Source organism: Eubalaena glacialis, chromosome 9, assembly GCF_028564815.1.
Source record: "Eubalaena glacialis isolate mEubGla1 chromosome 9, mEubGla1.1.hap2.+ XY, whole genome shotgun sequence".
Taxonomy (NCBI): domain Eukaryota; kingdom Metazoa; phylum Chordata; class Mammalia; order Artiodactyla; family Balaenidae; genus Eubalaena; species Eubalaena glacialis.
The window spans coordinates 82829584-82850628 of record NC_083724.1 but is presented as its reverse complement, the minus strand read 5'-3'; the positions used below and the strand labels follow the sequence as shown (position 1 = coordinate 82850628).

Here is a 21045-nt window from a genome sequence, read left to right as displayed (position 1 = left end):
AAGCCCTGAAGACCAGGGGCTCACATTCAGACGAACACTAGGTCTCTAATGCCTATACTGACTTGTTTGGGAATCCTGGGGTTCACAGACTCACACTTCCATCCTGGGGCTTACAGTCACATGCACACTGGGACCTACATTCGCCGTCAAACCTATACTTGCATCTTGGAGTTCACACTCAGATTGACATCCCTGTCAATTACATTAAACTTGCTTCCATCCTGGGGCTTGTGCTCAGACCCACACTAGGGCCCTAGTGCTCACACTCAGACTCATGCTTGCACCTTGAGGCTTTCATATTCACATGGGAGCCCTGGGGTTCACACTTAGAATCACACACAGTTATGCTTCCATCTGGGACTCACATTCAAACCCACATTAGGATTGTGTTCACACTCCCAGTGGAACTTAGAACTTATAGTTAAATACACCCATGCTTATGGTGTGTCTCAGGGCAGCTGGGGACAGGAACAAGATCTGTCCTCTCCAAAGGTGGGGAGGGGAGGAGATACACGTTTGGTCACGTCTCTTACTTGGGTTGTGGGCTGATGGAGAGGGCGGTGGGAAACACTGACCCAGTAAAATTTTTCTGCCTTTTCTTCTAGAGGAGACTAGGCTCTCACAGCAGGAAGGTTGATTGGCTTTTTTGGTACAGGGGTGACATGTACCCTTAGAGTTCCCCCATGTACATGCACATCCCCCTTAAATAGTTTTGGGTACCCTTCCTGTGATAGAGAGGGTCAGGTATGGGGAAATGAGATTCATGTTCTCCCAAGACATCTCCCCCATCCCAATCATCCTTAGGATGGGAGAGGTGTGAAGATTGACTTGGTGAGGGGTAGACCTCTGGCTCCTTTGACCTTTCCAGGATGGTGAATCTCTGATTTTAAGGGAGATGGTAGCCCCAGATCTGTGGTGAGAAGGTGGCTGGAGGAGAAGACTGCACTGGAACCCACCCGCTTCTCTCTCCTCTGCCCTGGCTGGAAAGGGGTTGGACCAAGTTATGTTATATCTCACAGTGTCTCCTGGAATGCCTGAGTCCTTATCCTGTCTCCAGGGTATGCCCAGGGTTCTCCACTCTGCTTCTTCCCAAAAGAGCAATAGCCCTGGGGAGGGGGGGCAATTGGGTCAGGTTGCAACCAACCTTAGGACTCCACCTGCCTTGAAGACACTGCCCGGGGCTTTATATACCTTCCCACTGTGGAGGCCAGTGGGCGGGGCTGCTGAGGTACCTGAGCATCCCTTGGGAGCCCACGAAGTAGGGACCTGGCCCTCAGGCTCAGATGGCTAGGCTGTAACTGCTCCTTGTCCCAGAGGGGGACACGTGCTCTCCAGCCCCCCTATGGGGGTGGGGGGCTCGAAGGCAAAGCGCCCTGCTCTGCCCCCCCATGGCGAGTTGAAGTGTAAATGAATTGGAAACAGATGGAGCATATTTTCTTTGAAATGCAGGTGGGTTGGGGGGGAACCCTGTGTGCCTGGTTGGGAGGGGGGGCGTCCCAGAGAACAAGGAGGCTGAGAAGAGAGAGCTGACCCCTCCTCCAGACCCGCTGTGGGGTTGCGGGGAGTGGTGGAGACCTCAGCTGTGTAAACTCCTGTGGCCCAGGGTGACCACACCCACCCCGGCTCCTGGCTTCCTGTGGGGAGGGGCTGGGGAGACTAGTGGTCCCTGTGGGCTGAGAGCCCTGAGGTCGTCACCCCCCTTTACCTCTGCAGAGGGCAAAGAGAGCCCCCAAAGCACAGAGCATGCTGGGTTGGAGGTCACCAGAGCCAAGGAGTGGGAGGAAGAGCTGGGGCAGATGTGGGGAAGAGTTAGACCCTGCTGCTGCGGGGAACCAGCTCCCAGAAGCTGGGGCTGGAGCTACAGTGGAAGGAACTGAAGTTAGACTATGGTGGTGACTTCTGGGCAGTCCAAGGGCCTGTCCTGGGGTTTAGGAATGGACTGAAGCATCCTCAGTCCTGAAAGAAGTCAGCATGCCCCACCATATATTACCTTTACTTCCTCTTCACAATACTCACCAAGGCTGCATAGTAATTGCCTGTGAACTCTGGGACCTAGGGACTGGGGTCTGCTTTGCTTACCACCCACCCACCCTGCCCCTGGCACAGACCAGGTACACAGTGGGAGGGCATTGCTGAGTAAATAATACATCTTTTTCTCTCTAGCCAGACTGAGTGCTGTTGGTGGGCAGGACCATGTCCCTAACTCCTGGCACAGTACCTGGCAGGGATTAGGTGCTCAAGAAACGTTGAGGAATGAACATTGAGTGGGACAGACCATGGGGAGAGGGGACTCTCCGGGGTTTGTGGCTTGAGACCCAACAGCCTCTGTTGTATAACCCTGTTTGGCTCAAAGGACCCCTGAGTGATTTGCAGCTAGACTAAAGGAAGGACTTCCCTGCCTTCAGGGAAGGAGTGCAAAGGATAGGCAGCTTCTTCCTTGAAAAGGTCTGGACTAGGTGAGACTGGGGCAGGGCAATGACCCTTCTTCTGTGGCAGAGGTCAGAGGTCACCTCTGTCCTCTCCCCAGCTTCAGGATTTTTCAGAAGATGGGAAAGTCCTTTTCTCCCCACGTGGTTGTGAGCATGTCATGTCCCTTGCTCTCTCTAGGTCTGGGTTTCTTGGACTATAGCTAAGGCAGTGGACCCCATGTCTGAGCCTTTGAGGCTGGGTTCCGAGTTTGTTTAGCTGCTGTGGGCACCACGGACTGTCTGTATTGGTTATTAATGTCTGTCTGAGAACACAGGGTTCGGATCCTAAAAATACCCTGTCCATCCAGAGCCAAGGAGTTGCTGGTGTGGGTCAGTGTAGCAGTGGCTGCATCTTGATCGGATAGGCACAGAGGCAGGAGAGACTGGGAGAGTGTGGGGAAACTGAGGCAGCATGGGCGAGAGTTGCACAGGAGACAGAGCCTTTGTTTTATATGGAACAAAGGTTTATAAAATAGTGGTGCCAGTTAGTCAAATTATGGCAACATTTAGGGTAAACTGTTATCCTGCACTGCAGAGAATTTCTTTCTCAGAGAGCCTGGAGATACATCTGATATCAGACATAAAAATCGAGTAGTCAATAGTACTCTAATAGTCATTTCAAGTCCAGCTTCAGGATGTTCCAAAATAGTGTGTGGCAAAGAACAAAATCTTCCCCAAGTAGCCTTTTCTGAGCCACTGCCTCCATCCCTACCTCCTAGAGCTCTTCCTTGCAGCCCAAGACCCAATGAGGTTCTTCCACACCCTATTCTATAGGTCCCCACCTCACTTCTGACCCCCATGCCTCTGTGTAGCCCCTCTCCCCCAGGAAAAAGGAACTGCACAGTGGGCCCCAAAAGGTAAGAAGAGCCCCAGCCTCTGAGGGCAGATGTCACGTGACCCTGGCCTGTGAGCTGACCTTTCTGGGCCCCTCCGTGAAATCGCGAGATGAGGGGCTGGGCCCTGGCCCAGGCCCTGAAAGAAGGCGGTTTTGGCACCCATCCAGGTCCTTGACGTCAATGACTCTCCAAATAATGGAATCAATATTGGGGGGTGGGGGCCGGCGTGAACCAGGCCCCAGCGATTAGAAACAGATCAGCACAAACCCGCAGCTGATTCTGATAGAGCTGCCTTGGAGAGCTAGGGTGGGAGGCCTGGAAGGAGGTGGACCTGGGGGGGCTCAGGAATGGAGGCGGAGCCATGGCGTGTCCAAAGCGTGAGAGTACACAAGTGGGCAGAGACTCTGGGGCTGCCTGGGTTGGAATGATGGGGTGGGAAAAGGGGGGCTGTCCTCGTCCCTTCCTCCTTTGAGCCTGTGGGGTTCCAAGGCTGGGGAAGCTTTGTGAATGGAGACTTCTTCCAGCCAGTGAGTGATGAAGAGTGGGCAAGGGGAGTTCAGAGTTCATTCCTCTCTGTGTCCCCAGACCTGGGCCTCTAGGCCACATTAGGGGTCACAGGTTATACCCAGGGAAGGGGGAGAGTTCTGAGTGAGACCTAAGGGAAACGACCTTTTGCTTGGGGGCATTGGGCATTAATCCAAGATAGAGAAATGGGTATTCCCCCTCAGGTTGGGGGTCTGGCCTCCTTCCCTAGCCCATGTCCTCTCAGCCCTGTAGAAGGCAGCAGGTGAGGATGGAGGGGGCCGTGGGGTCCACAGGGGGCTGGCCTGGTGGCAGCTGACAAAAAACAGGAAGAAGGGCTGGGGGAGTGGCTGTAATTACGGGGCATTTATTATTAATCAGATGAAATTGCTGGAAGCAGCTGGTGTAATGTGTGTAGTGATACAGACTCTGCATGCCCCCAACACAGGCACACTCGAATGCACACTTACACACGTACCACACACTGCCTGAGTCTTGTTTGTTTTCACAGTTTTCTTCTTGTGAAGGTGGGATGGTTCTGTATGTCTGTGTCTATCCTTCTGTGTTTTTTCACGTTGGCCTGTATCCTCCTCTCCCTCTATTGTCTCCTTTTCCCGCTCTCTCTGTCATTCCTTGGTCCCGTGTGTCTGTCTCTGTCTTCCTGTCTTTGGGCCTACCTATCTCTTGGTGTGTCTGTATCTGTTACCACCAGCCAGCCTGTCTCTAACACCTTGTTTTAGTTTCTGGCCATCTCTCCCTGGTTGGTGGTACCTCTGCCTCTCTGGGCAGAGTTGGATGACATGGAGTCCCTTTCTCACGGGTATGTGTTTAGGCACTTGATCATGCCATTGGCAGACACATCTGGGACCTGTTTTGGCAGGGAGAGGAGCAGTTGAACCCTGAGAATCTTCCGGGGTCTTGTAGAAGTCGAGGGCTCTGTTAAGTAAGTGGAGTCCTAGAAGCAACAGTGACTTTCAGAATAGCCAGCTTTCTTACCAACTACCAGTCGTGTGACTTTGGGCAAGGTGCTTTTGTTCTGTGAGCCTCAGTTTTCCCATCTGCAAAAACTGTATGTTAAGTCCTCAGCACGGTATCTGGCTCATCAAGGACCCTGAGCAAGTGTTAGCTGTTCCTATTATTATTGGGAAAGGCACTGTGTTGGTGGGAGAGAGATCTGCAGAGCCAAACTGGTATAGCAGAAGGGCTTTGGAGCTAGATCTGCACTCATATCTATGCTCTGGAACGGATCAGCTGTGTGGTCTTGGGCAAGTTAACCTCCCCGAATCTCAGTTTTTTCAGCTGTCAAATGGGAATAATAATAGAACCTACCTCACGGAGAAGTCATGAAGATTAAATGAGATCATGCATATAAAGTGCCTAACAGTTCCTGACACATAACAGATGCTCAATAAATTGTAGTGGTGATGAGGAGAAAACAGTATGATGGTGGGTGTTTATGCCCTGCTGGGGGCCATGTGTCTCTGTGTGAGTATGCATGGGAGAATATGTGTGACATGGAGGTGCTTGTGTCTGTGAACTGGTTGTGTGGGGATTTTGGATTGTCTTTGGGTGCGTATCTATGTGTGGTGTCAGGCCACTGGCTTCTGGCCTCCTTTTGTCCCTGTGGTTCAGAACCTAAGGTCTGCAAAGGGTGCCGCAGGGAGTCTGGACCACTCCCAACTTTTTCTCTTCTAGACACTTACCTGCTGCCTGCCTCAGTCTCTCCTTCTCACAGTGGGGTTGTGAGTGTGAAATGAGCTCTGAGTTGGACTAAGGTCTCCTCTGTGGCCTCTGATTTGTGCCCTTTGCCCTTCTAGAATCCAGCCTTGTCACATCGTCCTGCCCCCTTGGTTTTGGAAGTCTCAGGAAGAGTTTGGTCTGGAGGAGGAGGAGGGACATTGATGTGCTCGGTGTGCGGCCGGTGGTGAAGAGGTACGTGCTGGGGACCCAGGGGAGGCAGGTCGGTTTCAGGGCATCTGGCAGGTGCACTGGGGCTGTGGGTCTGGGGATGTGAGTGAAGGAGGGCCTGAGAGCCCTTCCTGCTCTCCCCTCCTCCTTCCTCCTGAGGCTTTTCGTGCCCTCATGACAGGCCTGTAAAGGGGAAGAGACTTACCCACAGTCACACAGGCAAGGGCAAAGCCAGGTCAGAAAACTGGGTTCTGCACTGAGGGAGCTGAATCTGGATGTGGGAGTATGTTTCCGTCTCACCGTCAGGCTCCCTCTCTGCCCCCAAAGCATCTCTCTGGCTTGACAGCAGGGAGCAGCTGGGCTTGGAGGAGATGGGATGGAGGGTCAGAAAGTCCAAAATCTTCTGAGGCCAGCCTCGGGGGCTGGGCCTGACTCTCCCCGCCTTTCATTCCGGCCAGGCAAGGCCCCCGGATTGGCAGCCCCCAGGGTGGGGGTGTCCATGGGATCGAGGCGCGCTGGAGCGGAACGGAAGGGCCTATTGTCCGAAACCCGCCAGAGGCCCACAAAGGCCCGGCCGGGCTTTTCATCTCGGCTCCCAAACAGACTGGCCATTTTCCCGGCCTGGGAGTTGGGGGGGTGGGGGGGTGGGGCTGACCCTTCGGAACTAGGAATGGGGTGTTGTTGAGGGTGCGGAGGGGGGGTATCCAGGCTGACAACATGGCCATAAAAGGGACAAAATGGAGCTGGGGTTCTGAAGAGGAGGAAGGGAGGCTCCAGAAGGCTGGAGAGAGTTAAGCTTCTGTCTCACTGTTCCCAGAGGACCTAGGGACTTGGAGTGGGGTATCTGACAGAAGTTCAGATTTACCCAATAATAGGGGGCACACCTGGAAGGAGTGTGATGGCCGGTTGGGAAAGTGAGCTGCTCAGCTGTGAGGGCCATAATCCTCCCCCCGATTGGGGACATCTTAGGGAGCTGGAACTGGGATCAGAGAAGAGAAGGCTAGTGGTCAGGCAAGAGAATGGGCTCCCTGCAGCAGGAGGGACTGAGGCCAGACAGCAGGAAGGACTTTCTGCCAATGAACAGTAGCTCAGATGCCCTGACCCTGTCCCTGGGGATCCCAGAGGATCACAGAGGCAGGGGAGCTGGAGAATACCCCTGGGGGCTAGGGCTGAGGCAGCTTCTGTGGGGGCAGACGAGGAGGCCGAGAGGGAGGACTTGGCAGTTCTGTCCACCCTCCCACAGCAGCACCTCCAGCACCACTTTAAAGACAGCTTTTTAATTTAACAAAGTGGATGAAAAACTGTTTTTGGAAATAAGAGATATCTGCTGTCTCCCAGGCTAGCACTCAGCCCTTGCAGAGAACCTCTCTCTGGGTTTCTTCTCGCCGTCGTCGGTGACTCCTTTCCTCTCTCTCTGTCTCTTTTGTTTGTTTGTTTGTTTGTTTCTGCTCTTCAGCCCCCCAGCTTCCCCCCGGCCTCCCCATCACCCCCCCACCCCCGGCCCCATTCAGCCTCCATGGGAGTGTTATCCTCAGCCTCTTATTTCCGTGTCTCAGTATCTCCTTCTGTCTCTCTGCTCCCAGTCTCTCTCTTCCGGGGCTTGTCTCTCTCTCCTGATTCGTCTCTGTCTCCCAGCCTGTCTCAATCTCTGTCTCCCTTCCCCCCCCTCCTTTCTCCCCCAACCCCTGCTCTAAATGGGTCTATTTAAAACACCCGACGCTGCCAAGTCAGAAAAGCGTCTCCTGATAAAGCGCATTAGGCGGAGGGAGGGAGGAGGAGGGAGGAGGGAAGAGGGAGCGGCGGGCAGATGGATTGATCCAAGCCGGTAACCCCATTAATCAGGCATTGTGGATCCCCCTCCCTCCCCCAGCTTCAGCCCCTTCAGAGCTAAAAGCCGCTTAAATATTTATCACCCCTCCCCCATGGGGGCGAGGGGAGGGGTGTGTGGCCCTCGGTGTGAGTGTCCCCAGCCGCCTGGTCTCCCCGCATGCGTGTGTACACATGCGTGCATGTGCTTGTGCGTGCACATCTGACAGGCCCAGGGCCCAACTGTCGTCTTGCCCTCCCACCACTTGAGTGGCTTGCTCCCCTGAGCAGCCTCTGGGGACCTTGGGGTTCTGGCCTGGCTCCTGCCCCTCCTGAAGAGTTGGGCATGCAGAGTAGAGACCCTGGGCTCCGTTGGGGGTCCTCATGCCCCCCAAAGTGCAGGACTGGGAGGCATTGCACTGTCATTCTCAGGAGGCAAGAAGGGGAGCTTCGGTTCAATGTCCAGATTCCCCCAAATTCCCAGTGCAAGAAGTCACTTGGGGAGTAGAGTTGGGGACTCTACGTTTCTAGAGTGCACGAAGGTCCCTTGGAAGGCTGGTGGAGGTTCCCCCTTTCTCCTCACAGGGCAGAAATATGACCTGGGGGTGGGATGGGGGCTTCCCATTACCCTCAGACATGCGGGAGGGCAACCTGGGCCGGGAGGGGGTCCCCATCACCCCCAGAGAATAGAAAGGTGGCCGCTCTCTGGGGGTGATGTGAGTTGGAGCCCCCATGGCAGCAGAGGTCAGCCCTGAGTGAGACAGGCAGGGGTTTGTCCCAATTGGCCCGAGACAACTTGGCCCTGGGCGGGGGAAGGGAGGCCGCGGCCGGCCCTGGGTGTGAGGAGGGGCCCCGGCCCGGAGCCAGGAGGGTCCCTTCCCCCTCCCCTCCCCCTGCATCCAGTGCCACATCTCCTCCTGACTCAGACAATTAGATTCAAAGGATGACCTCACTGCCTGCCCGTCCCTCACTCGCTCCCTCCGCTAGCTCGGCTCGCTCGCTCGCCGCGCGCTCCTTCCTCCCCTCCTCCCGGCCCGCTCGCCGCCTCGCCCGCCCGCCCGCCGGGACTCTCGGGGCTGGGGGTGGGGGTGGGGGGGGGTAGGGGTGGGGGGGGGCGGGGGGGGGGGACACGCCTGCTCCCCGGGCCTCCCGGGCCCCAGCCCCGAACCCCCGGGGCCCGATGCCCGCGGGCGGCCGGGCGCACCCACGGAGCGCCGGAGGCACCGACTGGGCGCCTGCACGGGGACCCAGGTCAGTGGCCGCGCAGCCGCAGGGCCGGAGAACTTGTCACCCCCGCTGCCGCGGCAGAGACGCCCCCGCCCGCGCCGCCCGCCAGCCCGCCTCGCCGCTTCCCGCTCCTTTCTCGGCCCCCGCCCCCCGCGGCTGCTCGGCCCTCCCTCTGCCAAGCTGTCTCTCTTCTCTTCTCTTTCTCCCCCCCCAGCCCCCCTCCTCTGCAGCCGGTGGGAGGGGCTGGGACTTCCTGAGGTCCCAGGGATGGGGCCGGGGCCCAGTGGCTGCAACTGGACCAGGCCTCTGAGCGAGGAGGGGGCTCTGGCTGTGTGCGTTGGCCTGGGGGAGGGGACCAGCACCTGGGTGGGAAGGGGGCTACTGAGAGAGAGGCCCAGGGTGTGGGGGACATCTAGACAGAGGGCATGAGCTCCTGATAGCTTTCTTTTCTCCCATCCTGTGGGCCTCTCGCCTGGCTTCATGTGTCCCCACCTCCTAGCTAACTTCAGTCCCCGGGGCCCGGCTTCATTTGGCCCCCACAGCCTACGTTCTTTTGGGCCCTGTCGCCTAGTTTCCTCAGACCTTGCTGCCTGATTTCTTTTGTCCCCACGGCCTGCTTTTCCTAAGTCCCCATCACCTGGCTTTATGGGGTTGCCCTGCCTGGTTTCCTTAGGTTCTGCTGCCTGGTGTTTGCTCCCCCGCCTGGCTTCCATGGAGCCCTCTCAGGCTCACTTTAGGATGGGGCATCAGGGCTCAAGCTACACCTGGAGTGGCAAGTGGTGAGGATGTCAACAGCATTGCCAATTGTTCTCCAGTTGGGGCCCTGCCAGCACAGCCTGGATTCCTTTCTGCCTGGACAGCGACACAGCGTCCTCTCTTGTGATGGGAGGTGGGGCTGCAGGGTCCAAGGACACTTTAGGATTCTTGTCCTCAGTGGTTTGTCAGAGGAGCACTGGCTTGGCCAGTGCTGTCCCCATCTCTCTTTGGGGTCTGACAGTGATGACAGGGCTTTGGCAGGGGCTGGGGGTTGAGGTCGAGACCTCATCTCCTTCCCCTTGCCTCCCTTCCTGCAGCCAGGCCTGACATTCAGGTGCCCTATAGACAGTTGTAGGCACAGAGAGGTTTTGAAGAGGCCTGGGGTCACTCAGCAGGTAGCTCGGCTGAGAGCCACTGCTGCCCCTCATCCTGGAGAAGAGGGGGTGAGGAGGTGAGGCAGGAGGGCCCTGGGGAGCAGGCTGGTTTCTGGGGTTTGCTGGCTCCTGCTGCCACCAGTGCCACCATCTCTTTACCCGGGGGCTCCCTCACCCCTCTGCTCTGGCCAGGATCTCCCCTCATTCCCAAATACTGGCAAAAGCAGGGCCAGGAGAGGAAGGAGCCGAGTAAGGAATAGTCTGTTTCCTCAGTTTTCAGGAACTTTCCCTTCCTGCTTTAGGCCACCCTGAACTTTATCCTCTCTTGCCCCAGGCACAGGCCAGGCAACCCGAGGTCCCAGCATGGAGTGTGTATCTATTTCCCACTGCCAAGCGTAGGGGTGTGAGGGCTGAGGGTGCCGGGGGAGGGGGGGGGGCGGGGCTCTGCGTTTCTGGAGGTGCTCTGTTATCTGTGTGGAAGGGTGAGTGTTCTGAGTGGGTGCTGGTATCCATATGTGAGACCAGGACTGTTTTGATTGAGTGCGTGTGAGAGAGTCTGTTGTGTGTGACTGTGGCTGTGATTCGTGTGTGCGCGCATACCAGCGTGTTCGAGGCTGTGGCAGCGGGTGTCCACGTGGGAGGCCGTGATGAGTGGCTGTGATGGGAGACTCCAAGTGCCTGTGGCAGCGAGAGGCTGCCTGGGTGTGTCTGTGAAGCTCTGGCTGTGTGTGGTGGAGGTGGGGGACTTTGGGAAGCTCTGCCAGTGGTAGTGAGAGCCCGAGTGTGCGTCCCATCTTGGGGTGAAGTGAGCACTGGGTGTCACGTACCCCTGAATCGCTGGTGTGTGTGTGAGCATGTGTGCGCGCATACTCATGCCTGTGTTTACCCATCAGGAACAGATTGCTCTGGCTTCCCCACTGTGCGGAGGGGAGGAAGGGGGAGGAAGGATGGCTTGCTTTTGCCCAGCAGACCAGAAGCTTCCTCAGAAGTAGTGTGTGCAGTGTGCGTGCGTGTTGGGGGGCAGGGAGAACAGCACACGTGAAGACAGTTGACGTTTCTGTTCCCCTGCTCACCTCTGGCTCTGTCGGAAAGACCGTCTTCAGTTCTTTTCGTTACACATCAATGCTTCACATGCACTGCCCACCCCCACCCCCCTTTGTGTGTGTGTGTGTGTGTGTGCGTGTGCACGCGTGCACACACAAGCTTGCAAGCATCAACCTCTGTGTATATATTCGAGGGTGTGTCTGCACCATAGCAGTGATGGGGCCAGGGGTGGGGTGTAGTGGGAGATGCTGAGGCAAATAGGTCTTTGTCCCAGCCCCCAAGTCTGGAAAGCTATTCTGTCCATCCTTCTGTCTCCATGGAGGGCTCTGCAGCCTCCTTCCTGCCCCTGCTTCATCTGCTGAGAGCCCGCTCCCCTGTTGGCGGAGGGAGGTCTCAGTCAACCCTGTTGCTCTGCCCATCCCCCGCCTTTCATGGAGTTCTTCCAGCTGTCTAACCTCCTGCTTCAGCGTCTGTCCCTCCAAGAAGGCCAGCCCCCAAGCCCCCACTCCCCCTAGACTTAACCCGACTGGTGTGTGGGCCTTTTCTGGATAGAGGGATCCTCCTGATTCTTCTAGAAGCCAGAAGGGACTCTGGACTGGGGTTAGGGGATGAGGGATTTGGCGCTTGTACCTCAGGTGCTGTGAAGCTATCCAGAGCCCATGTGCCCAAAGGGAGGATATGAACTTATCTGCCCCTTCCTGCTTCCCATTTGAGAGTCAGGGGGCTGGATCAGATGACTTTTGAGGGAGAAAGCCCAGACCTTTTGCACCGAGAGGGCTGCTTAAGTCCAGGCCTGCATATGTGAGCATATACAAGCCGGTGCCCAGGTCACCAGGCAGCATGCAGGCCCCCGAGTGGGGCTCCACATGTGCGCACGGCTGGTGGGATTCAGACTCCCATCTCCCCAGGACACCTCCCAGCTGCCCAGCCAGGCCCGTCATGGGAGGCCCGCAACACGCCCGCACACACGTGCAGCAGGGCACGCACATGCTGATCTCAGGGTCCCCATGGTGCAAGAGGCTGGGGGGTGGGGGGTTTGAGCGCTCAGAGTCCAGGCTGCTGCCAAAATCCATCGGAATCTTGTCCCCCCCCCCCAGGCCCCCATCTCCGGCTGTGGAGGTCACAACAGCAGGTGCGGATACCCACCCCCCCCAACTCACTCACATTGGGCCGCCTCCTTTTCCACAGCCTCAGCCAGAGGCTGGAGCTGGGGGACCGCTCCCCCTGCCTCCCTCCTGGCCCCCCTCCCACTGGTGCTCAGCTTCTCCTGCCCCCTTCTGCGGGGGAGGAGGGGGCATATGTTTGGGTGGGGTCCTTTCCCCTGAGCACGGGGCTTGCTCCCGGAGCGAGTGGGGATGGGTAGCCCAGGAGGAGATATGGCTTGAGTCCTAAACCCAGGCATGGCTTCTGGGTCCTGTGCCACTTAGGGTGGGGGCACTGAGAGCTGAGAGGAGGGCCAGGTCTGGATTCAGAGAGAAAGGAGAAAGAGACAGGGGGAGACACCGCGGGGAGTAGGAGCCTGCCCCATGGCCAGCCGGCCCCAGCCCAGGAGCTGGCCCCTGACCCAGGCCCGCCCCCTCCCCCATGGGGGGCCTGCCGGGCCAGCTGCCAGGGGCCAGGCCTCCCTCCTTGGCCTCCGCCCCACCCCCAGCCTCTGGACCGCTCAGGCCTCTGCCCCCCCCGCCACCGCCCACGCTGTCCAGGCTGCCTAGGCCTGGTGGGATCTGGGGGCCTCCTGGCCTCAGCCCCTCCTCCCCATCCTGGAGCTTCCCGCCCGCGCAGACTGTCTCTCCCAGCCTCCCCCGCAGCCAGCGCTGTTCCTCCCTGCCCACCATGTCCTTGTCCCTGTCTCTGCCCCTGCTCTGTCTCTCATTTTCCCTCTCTGTCTCCAAGTGTAGGTGTCTCTCTTCCTCCACCCTAATTCCTCTGCAGGTCTGAGGCCCCTAGAGTTTCCTAGGCCTTTGAGTCAGCGGGTCATCCTGCCCTGGGTTCTTGCCTCATTCCCAGGATGCATCTTCTAGGGCTGTGGTAGAGAGAGAAGAAGGGGATGAGACCCGAACACAGAGTGCCTTTTCCCTTACCCTGGGGGATCCTGGAGTCTGGGGTTGCCAAGGGAGACTGGAAGCTATGGAGATGTCACCTTGGCCCCTGCTGTGGGCCAGATGCCCTCCATCAGAGGGATGCTTCTGACCTCACCCCAGCCCCAGGCCAAGGGGGGTGGGGTCCAGGCCAGTGACCTTCACCGGATCTCAGTTTCTCGGAGGTACCACGTGGGGCCTCCCCATTCATTCATTGTCCAGGCCAGATTGAACCTACCTGACCCTCAACACACCCACACCAACCAGCACCCTGAAGCCCGAAGCTCAGAACGCGCTATTGCACGTCGACACACACGCAGTCAGAGCTGGGCCCCAGGCAGTGGTGCCCCGAACCCCCAGTCCCATCCTGGACGTGGCAGGGGTTCCCCAGGGTTGGGTTGAATAACTTAAACTGCCTTGTTTCTGCAGGGATAAATAGAGGCTTTCCCAGACTCACACTTCCCTTTCTTAGGTTTTGCCTTCAGCTGGGCAGGGGCTGAGGGTTGAGGTGCAGCGCACCTGAGCTCCTGCCGGGGCTGGCAAGAGGGGTCTTGGGCCCTGGATCCTAAGCCAGAAACTGGGTAGTTGAGGTCCTTGATCTGGAACGTATCACTGTGTCAGTGTCCCTGCTGGCGACTGTCAGCCTCCGTGGTGTCAGCATTACTGAGGGCTGGTGTTACTCTGCGTGACTGTCCATCTTACTGAGTCTGTCAACATCCTTGTGTCACTGTGGATGTCACTGTCATTGTTAGCCTATGTGACTGTCAGTCTCATTGCATCTTTGATTCTGAGGTTACTGTCATTGTGACTGTGTCAGTGTCAATAGGTGTCATTGCCTTGTTTGTTGATGTCATTGTGTGTGACTGTCACTCACTGCATCATTGTCACTGCGGTGACTGTCCATATCCCTGTGTGTCATTGTCAACTGTGCAACTGTGTCATTTTCACTGGGTTGTTATCAGTGTGTAATGTCTTTGTGTCATGGTGGAACAGTGACAGTAAGTTGGGGGCCCAGGGTTGTCTCTTGATGTGTCACCTGTGTGTGTGTGTATGTGTGTGGCAACACTGTGGGGTTCTGTGTCAGGAGAGGTGCTGGGCTTCTGCTTACAAGGGGTTTGGGCTGCTGGGCACTTGCTAGTGGGGTGCCCTCTGTTCCCTCCTCATTTCTGGGGCTGGGGCTGGCGGCCAGGCTGGGCCTCTGGAAGGGTCTGCAGGGAGCCTGGGCCAGTTTGCATAGCCCTCATCTGGGGCTTTATGGGATTTATGCTCCAGATCTATCCCAGAGCCATGGGGTGTGGACTTGGAAAATTCCTGGGAAAGATGCTCTTTGCCCTGGGATGGGTGGCCTGAGGTGAGCTAGGGTAGGGCAGAGGTGTAGCTTGGATGCCTCTGGCCTCAGCTTCCCTACCTGGGAATGGGTCCAGCGGGGACTCGGAGGGAAGAGGGAAGTGAAATTGGCCTGGGGCGCCCTGGACCTGCAGGTGGGGTGGGATGGGGGTTTTGTCCACCCTTATGCCCTGGGGGCTGGGCTCCTGGATTCATAGGCAGAGGCCCTCCAGCCCCCAGGAAGCCCTGCTCTTGTCTCGGATCAGCCAGCGCTGCTTCACTGATGGCATCCTCTCCTCACACTGCAGGAGGTGGGTGGGCTTGGAGAGATGCTCTTGGTGGGCACCGAGACCCTGCCGGGGTCTCTGTCACTCTCTCTGGGCCTGTCTCTCCCTCTGTCCTTGAATCTCTGCCCATCTTCTATGCTCCCTGTCTCTCTTCCTGTGCCTCTTCTTCCATTTCTCCCTGTCTTGGTCTTTTCTTGTCCCTCAGGGTCTCCGCTCACTGCTTTCCCTCTCTCCTTGCCTCTCTGTTCCCCCCTCCCTGGGTCTCTCCCTTTTCTGGGTGTCCCCAACCGTGCAGCATCTGTCGTGGTACCCCATCCCCCCTCTCTGCAGCGCTTGCTCTTAGCAGCGCCCGTCTCCCATGGCTGCAGCCCCGTTGGCCCAGGGCCCGGCCCTTACAGTAACTCATCGGGCTGATGGAGGCGACTTTGATGAAGAAGCCACCCCTCCCCCTGTGGGGACCCGGGTGTGTGTGTGTGTGTGTTTGCTTGTATGCCTTACACTCGTGCCAGGCCATCTCCTCACTCGTGCGGCCCTCCCAACTGGGACCAGGAAGGAGCAGGGAGCAGAGGACCACCCTGTCCCTCTACTCCCATTCTGTGATCTAACCTCTGTCCACTCTGCCTGCCCGTCTGCCTCCCGATGCCCTGGTTCCTCTCCCGTGTGGTGGGCAGTGGGCTGGCTCTGAGGAAAAGGCACGGGTGGACGGCAGAGATGGTCGGGGAGGGTCTGAGGGCACCCTGCAGGGGTTGAGGTGGGGACCAGGTAGGCCTCCAGCCTCGTATCTCTCTTTCTCCAGCCCCAGCTCTGAGTTTAGCACTGGTTCATCCTGGGTTCGGTTGCTCTGAATTTAGCGCTGGTTCATCCTGGGTTCGGTTGCTCTGAGTTTAGCGCTGGTTCATCCTGCGTTCGGTTGCTCTGAGTTTAGCGCTGGTTCATCCTGGGTTCGGTTGCTCTGAGTTTAGCGCTGGTTCATCCTGGGTTCGGTTGCTGTGAGTTTAGCGCTGGTTCATCCTGGGTTCGGTTGCTGTGAGTTTAGCGCTGGTTCATCCTGGGTTCGGTTGCTGTGAGTTTAGCGCTGGTTCATCCTGGGTTCGGTTGCTGTGAGTTTAGCGCTGGTTCATCCTGGGTTCGGTTGCTGTGAGTTTAGCGCTGGTTCATCCTGGGTTCGGTTGCTGTGAGTTTAGCGCTGGTTCATCCTGGGTTCGGTTGCTGTGAGTTTAGCGCTGGTTCATCCTGGGTTCGGTTGCTGTGAGTTTAGCGCTGGTTCATCCTTGGTTCGGTTGCTCTGAGTTTAGCGCTGGTTCATCCTGGGTTCCTTTCTTCGCCCCACCACTTGCTGACTGTGACTTTGGCCATTGTCTTACCCTCCTAGGCCCGAGGAGTAGCTAAAGATGGGGGAGTGGCAGAGGGTCAGCAGCCAGGCCAGCTGGTAGCAAAGGCCTCAGGGGTCACAGATGTGGGAGGGGTAACCAAGGCCAGTTGGGGCCTAGAGAGATGAGCTGTGCCAGGGAGGGGCAGCCGGAGCTCCTGGGGCTGTAGCTGGAGGAGCACCCGGTGCAGAGGGGAGGGCTCGCCTGGTGAGGGGCGAGTGTAGCAGTGGGTAGGCAGGAGCCCTTCCCATAAAGGAGGCCCCGGAAGTCAGATTCTCTCCGGCTCCCCCACCCGCCGCTCCAGGCTGACAGCCACACTTGTCTCCCCTGCTGTAGCTCTGTCTGCAGTGTCTCTGGCTGTTTCTCTGGCAGTGTATCCGACTGTGTGTCTGCATGTCCCTGGCAGTGTTTTGAGTGGTATGGATACTTCCTGACTGAGCATCTGGCTGTGTCTCTGGCTCTCTCACTGGCAGTTTTCCTGGGTGTGTGCCTGTTTGTGTCTATCAGTTCTTCTGGTATTTCTCTGCCTGTGTGTCAGGCAGTTTCTCTGGCATGGTTTCTGACAGTGTCTCTGGCTCTCCGGCTATGTTGCTGATGGTTTCTCTGCCTGTGCTGCTTACTCTTTCTCTGATATGTCTGTCTGCGTCTGGCCGAGTCTTTCACAGGGTTTCTTGCGGGTCCCTTGGTTGTGTGTTGGCTGTTCTCTGGCCGTGTCTCTGGCTGGTTATCTGGTTTATCTACCTGTTTCTCTGGCTTTGTCTGATCGTGCCCGGCACAGTCTCTCCAGTCTGTGTGTGGGCTCTTTCTCTGGGGCTCTGTCTCTTGTTTTGGGCAGTGTCTCTGGCTAGTGTCTTTGCTGTGTGTCTGGCTGTACCTCTGGTAGTGGCCGTGGTTGAGTGTCTGGCAGTGTCCCTCTCTGGATCTCTGCTTCTGTCTTGTTGACAGTCCCCCTCTCTCCTCAGACTGGGGCAGGAGAGTCAGGTTTGGAACCTTTCCTGCAGGAAATAGTTATTTCCCTGCCCTCAGGTATGGGCATGTGCTGGGGTGGAGTGGGGTGAGGGCAGCTGGACCCATCCCAGGAAACAGGACAGCAGGTAGGGGGGCCACTGGATCCATCCTGGCTTCTGGGAACATGTCCTGAGTGTGCTTTGTGTACCCACATGGGAGTGTGTAGACACTGATGCATATCTGCTGGGCTGGGGCTCCCAGGCTCCTGGGCTGAAGGATGGGCTGTGGTCCCTGACAGGGAAAATCCCTCATCCTTCTCATGATCATTAAGTGTCCACTAAAGCAAAAGCCACATCTGACCTGGTCACAATGTACCACTGCCCTGGTACCCTGCTGCTCTGAACTTCCCAGAGCCCAGTGGGGCAAGGCTCACCCGGGGATGGGGGTGGGTTGGCGGAACATGGCAGGGGCAGATCCGAGGGGCTCTCTCCCCAGGAGCATGGCAGGGGGCCTTTCATTCAAGGCAATTTGGAGAAGTATAGACCTCCAATTAAGTTAGAACATCACCCTTTCAGTTTGTGATGCTTATAGCTAATTAGCTAACCTTACCAGTGAAGTTATTTTTTTCCTAGAAAAATGGCCCTAGCATTACCAGTGATCTGTAACCCATCCTGCCTCCAGCGGCTGTACTGAACAACAAACCATTGTAGGTTGCCTTCTACCATCTTAGCAGACCTCTGCCTACAGATGCCAATAATGTTTTCTGTTGCTTGAAGAGGATCCTGAGCCCCATTAAGAAAGGCATTTGGGGTCAAGGTGCCCTGGCCCTAGGGCTGGGATTTCCCAGTCTTGCCTGAGAGGAGGGGGGGCTCCCCAGGAGGCTCCTGCCTGGGCTGATGCTGCCCCTTTTCCCCGCCGCCCACTCTTTCCCAACAGATGGCTGCTCCTGTCCCATGGGCCTGCTGTGCCGTGCTTGCTGCTGCCGCTGCCGTGGTCTACGCCCAGAGACACAGTCCACAGGGTGAGTGCTGGGCGGGGGAGCTCCCTGCTGACCCCCTCTGGGAACTGAGCGTGAACCCTCCCCGGCATAGCTGTACGCACCCACCCAAGAGCCACATACTGCCATAGGCTGGCATCGTCACACATGAACATGAGTCGTATGACACTGATATACGGGGTGACCCACTGATGTCGTCCCATAAACACAGTCCCCCAGTCACTCCTGGGCGGTCTCATGCTGATGGTATCTCTGGCTTGAGATGATCTGTCCCTCTGCCCACTAGCACTGATACAGGGTACAGGCAGGTGGGATGGGAGTTGGGGGCAGCTAGGGGCAGGGCCCTGTACAGTATCTGGTGAAATGGGGTCCCCTCGGATTTATGGGGGTGCAGTGGGAGGCACTGAGAGAGACAGTGGGTAAGAATATTTCCCCTTATCCCAGAAGGAATACAGGGACAGAGATGGTAGACTGAGGACAAGGTGTGGGGATGGGCAGGGTGACAAGTGGGAGAGGGCTGGCACATCAGGGAAGGGGCCCGGTCAGTGAGCCGGGCTGGCTGGAGGGGGCAGGGATCGCTCAGGCTGCGCCATTGGCAGCCTCCTGCACCTCCCCCCCCCCACTTGTCCAGTGAGTGCTGAGTCGTCCTCACAGACCACGGGGCAAGGAGCTGCACCCCTGCTGGGAAACGTTGCCATTGGCCCTTCTGCATCTGAGGCAGCACCTCAGACAGCCACGTCAGTACGAGGTCTGACCTCGAAACTGCTTGAACGAGGGAGCCTCCAAGTGTAGGGAGCTGCCCCCTTGGTTGTGTCCTGCCCCCCACCTCAGTTGGCTCAGGTAGAGGCAGAGAAGGTGGGGGCATCTCTGGGGCCCAGGCGCAGAGCAGACCCTAATGGCTGAGCTCCATGACCCTCAAGGCTGTGGGTTCAAGGAGGGCAGTAGGTCGAGGCTCCTGTGAGCCTCTTCCTCGTGAGCCCAGCACTGAGGCCCAGAGAGAGCCTGACCTGCCCCAGGGCTGCTCCGCAGTGGGCAGGGACTGAAGGGACCACCGGGCCAGCCCATCGACCCCCACCTGCAGTCGGCCTGCCTGGGGCTCCTGTGCTGACCGGACCAGCCTAGGCCCGCCAGTGGTCTTTCCCGTTGGCCTCGCCCCTGCCCTGTGTGTGGGCATAGGCTGCGTCTCTGAGAGTGTGAGACTGTCCTTGTGCGTTAGACTGTGTGCTTGTGTGAGTGAGACTGTGTCCCTGTTTGGGTGCGTTTCTCTGTGTAGTTATATCCTTGTGGGCTGTGCCCTGTGTGTGACATAGTTGATGTGTGACCGTGGCCTCTGTGGGGTTGTGTCCTTGTGGTTTAGACTGTACCCCATGTGTGATAGTTTGTTAGTTTCTCTTTGTTTCTGTCTCTTCATGTGTTCGTGTCCCTGTTAAACTGTCTCTCTGTGTGTGAGACCATGTCCCCATGTGTAACTGTGCCTCTGGGTGACAGCTCCCTTCCTGTGCATGCATGTGGCCTTTTATCAGGTGTTACTGGCCCTGAAGTGGGACAGTGTCCCTGCATAGCTGTGACCTTGTGGATGGTTGTCCTGTGTGTGCTTTTTCTTCTTTGTGGTGACTGTCTTCATCCTATGTGTGTGGTGATGTGAAGTTGCTTAGGACGCCTGGGGGGACTGTTTCCAGCATGTGGTCCCCATGTGAACCCATGTGCACAGGTGTGAGGGAGCTGTCAGCTCTATCCCTGTGTGTTCTCCATGTCCATGACCTCATCCTGTCTCTGTCTCTTATCCTGGCTTCTAACAACCTTTTCACAGCTGATTCCTTTGGAGCATTTGTCACCGCGTCAGGGCCAAGAAGCCCATCCTCCCCCTGCTGCTTGATTTAATTTCTGAAATGGACAGCACATCAGTAGGGGCACCCACGGGGCGGGAGGAAAGCTGTCCAGAGACAAAGGATTAAATCACTGCCATCTTTGGAGCTGTTGCATGGCTGTGTGTATTGCCATTGCTGTGTTAATTGTAGCAGTTGTGACACTGTGTGATTGTCATGTCACATTACCCCCTCTGCCTCTGCGTTGTGGCCTGTAGTTGTCATCAGTCATTGTGTTGTCATTTTTTCATTCCTGCCCTGCCCTTACATGGTTGGTTTGTCACTGTTGTCAGGTTGTGTTTCCATTTCCTTTGTGAGGCAGACAGGGTTCCCCACGTGTTACCCCACTGCCGTTACATTCGTTGTGCTGTTGGGTTGGTTTCCTCATCTTGCGGCTGTACCTGCCCCCCAGTATTAAAGGGCCATACTGGGGCCGTGTTAGTTCTGAGCTGCTGTTGGTCAGTGTTGATGTGCTGCTGCTGGGACCGTGATGGCCACGCCGCCTCCACGACGGTCAGTTTTCAGCCTCCTCCTCAGGCCGCTGGATGCAGAGTCTCTGCTGGGGCGGGGGGTGGGGGGGGGGTGTGTGTGCAGAGAGAGGGGCTTGGCGTGTTTCCTGGAAGCTCCAGGTTTTTGGAAGGGAGGCTGGAGGGGGGCTCAGTGGCTAGGGCTGGTAGACTGGGGGGGCTCTATGGCTTGAGCCGTGGACACTAGGCCTCTGGTCAGAGGGAGGCCCCCAGTCAGTCTCTGGTCCAGCCTCACAGCTGTGGCCTCCAAGGCCCCCCGGCCACCACCCTTCCGCCTGTTCATCCTCTGTTCAGCTGGTCCCAGGCCCCACAGACGAGTGGTCAGGGCTGGCTGGGTTTCCTGCTTCCCTCTCCTTTGACGGGGACAGAGAGGCTCAGAGAGGGGCGAGACAGAGACCGGCAGCGGGGAAGAGAGCTGGAGACACAGAGAGATCCCCGGCACAGGGAGGGTGACCGAGGCAGCAAACAGGGACAGATGTTTCAGCACAGAGAAAAGCAGAACTGAGGAGGGGTCTATAAAGGAGGGAAGGGGGCGGCTGGCGGCATGGGGCGGGGGGTGGGGGGTGGGGGGTGGGATCCCTACCCCCTGCAGTCCTGGTGGTGTTAACAAGTCTAATTAAGAGGCCACTGGCCCAACTTAATTGGCTTGTTAACAGGAATTGCCTCTGAAAATCCCCCGACTCCGCGGGGTGGCTCTCTGGAGGGG

At 57.5% G+C, this 21045-nt stretch overlaps 1 protein-coding gene across 2 annotated transcripts in view; it reads left to right on the top strand.

The window, feature by feature from the left end:
• The window catches only part of CNTFR (ciliary neurotrophic factor receptor), a 38096-nt gene that overhangs the window by 2183 nt on the left and 14868 nt on the right, over nt 1-21045 (top strand). For both annotated transcript variants that reach the window (XM_061199270.1, XM_061199271.1), the window contains exons 2-3: nt 5644-5758; nt 17887-17971. In XM_061199270.1, the coding sequence (XP_061055253.1) occupies nt 17887-17971 (85 nt within the window). In that variant the 5' untranslated portion in view covers nt 5644-5758. The remainder of the gene's footprint in view (nt 1-5643; nt 5759-17886; nt 17972-21045) is intronic.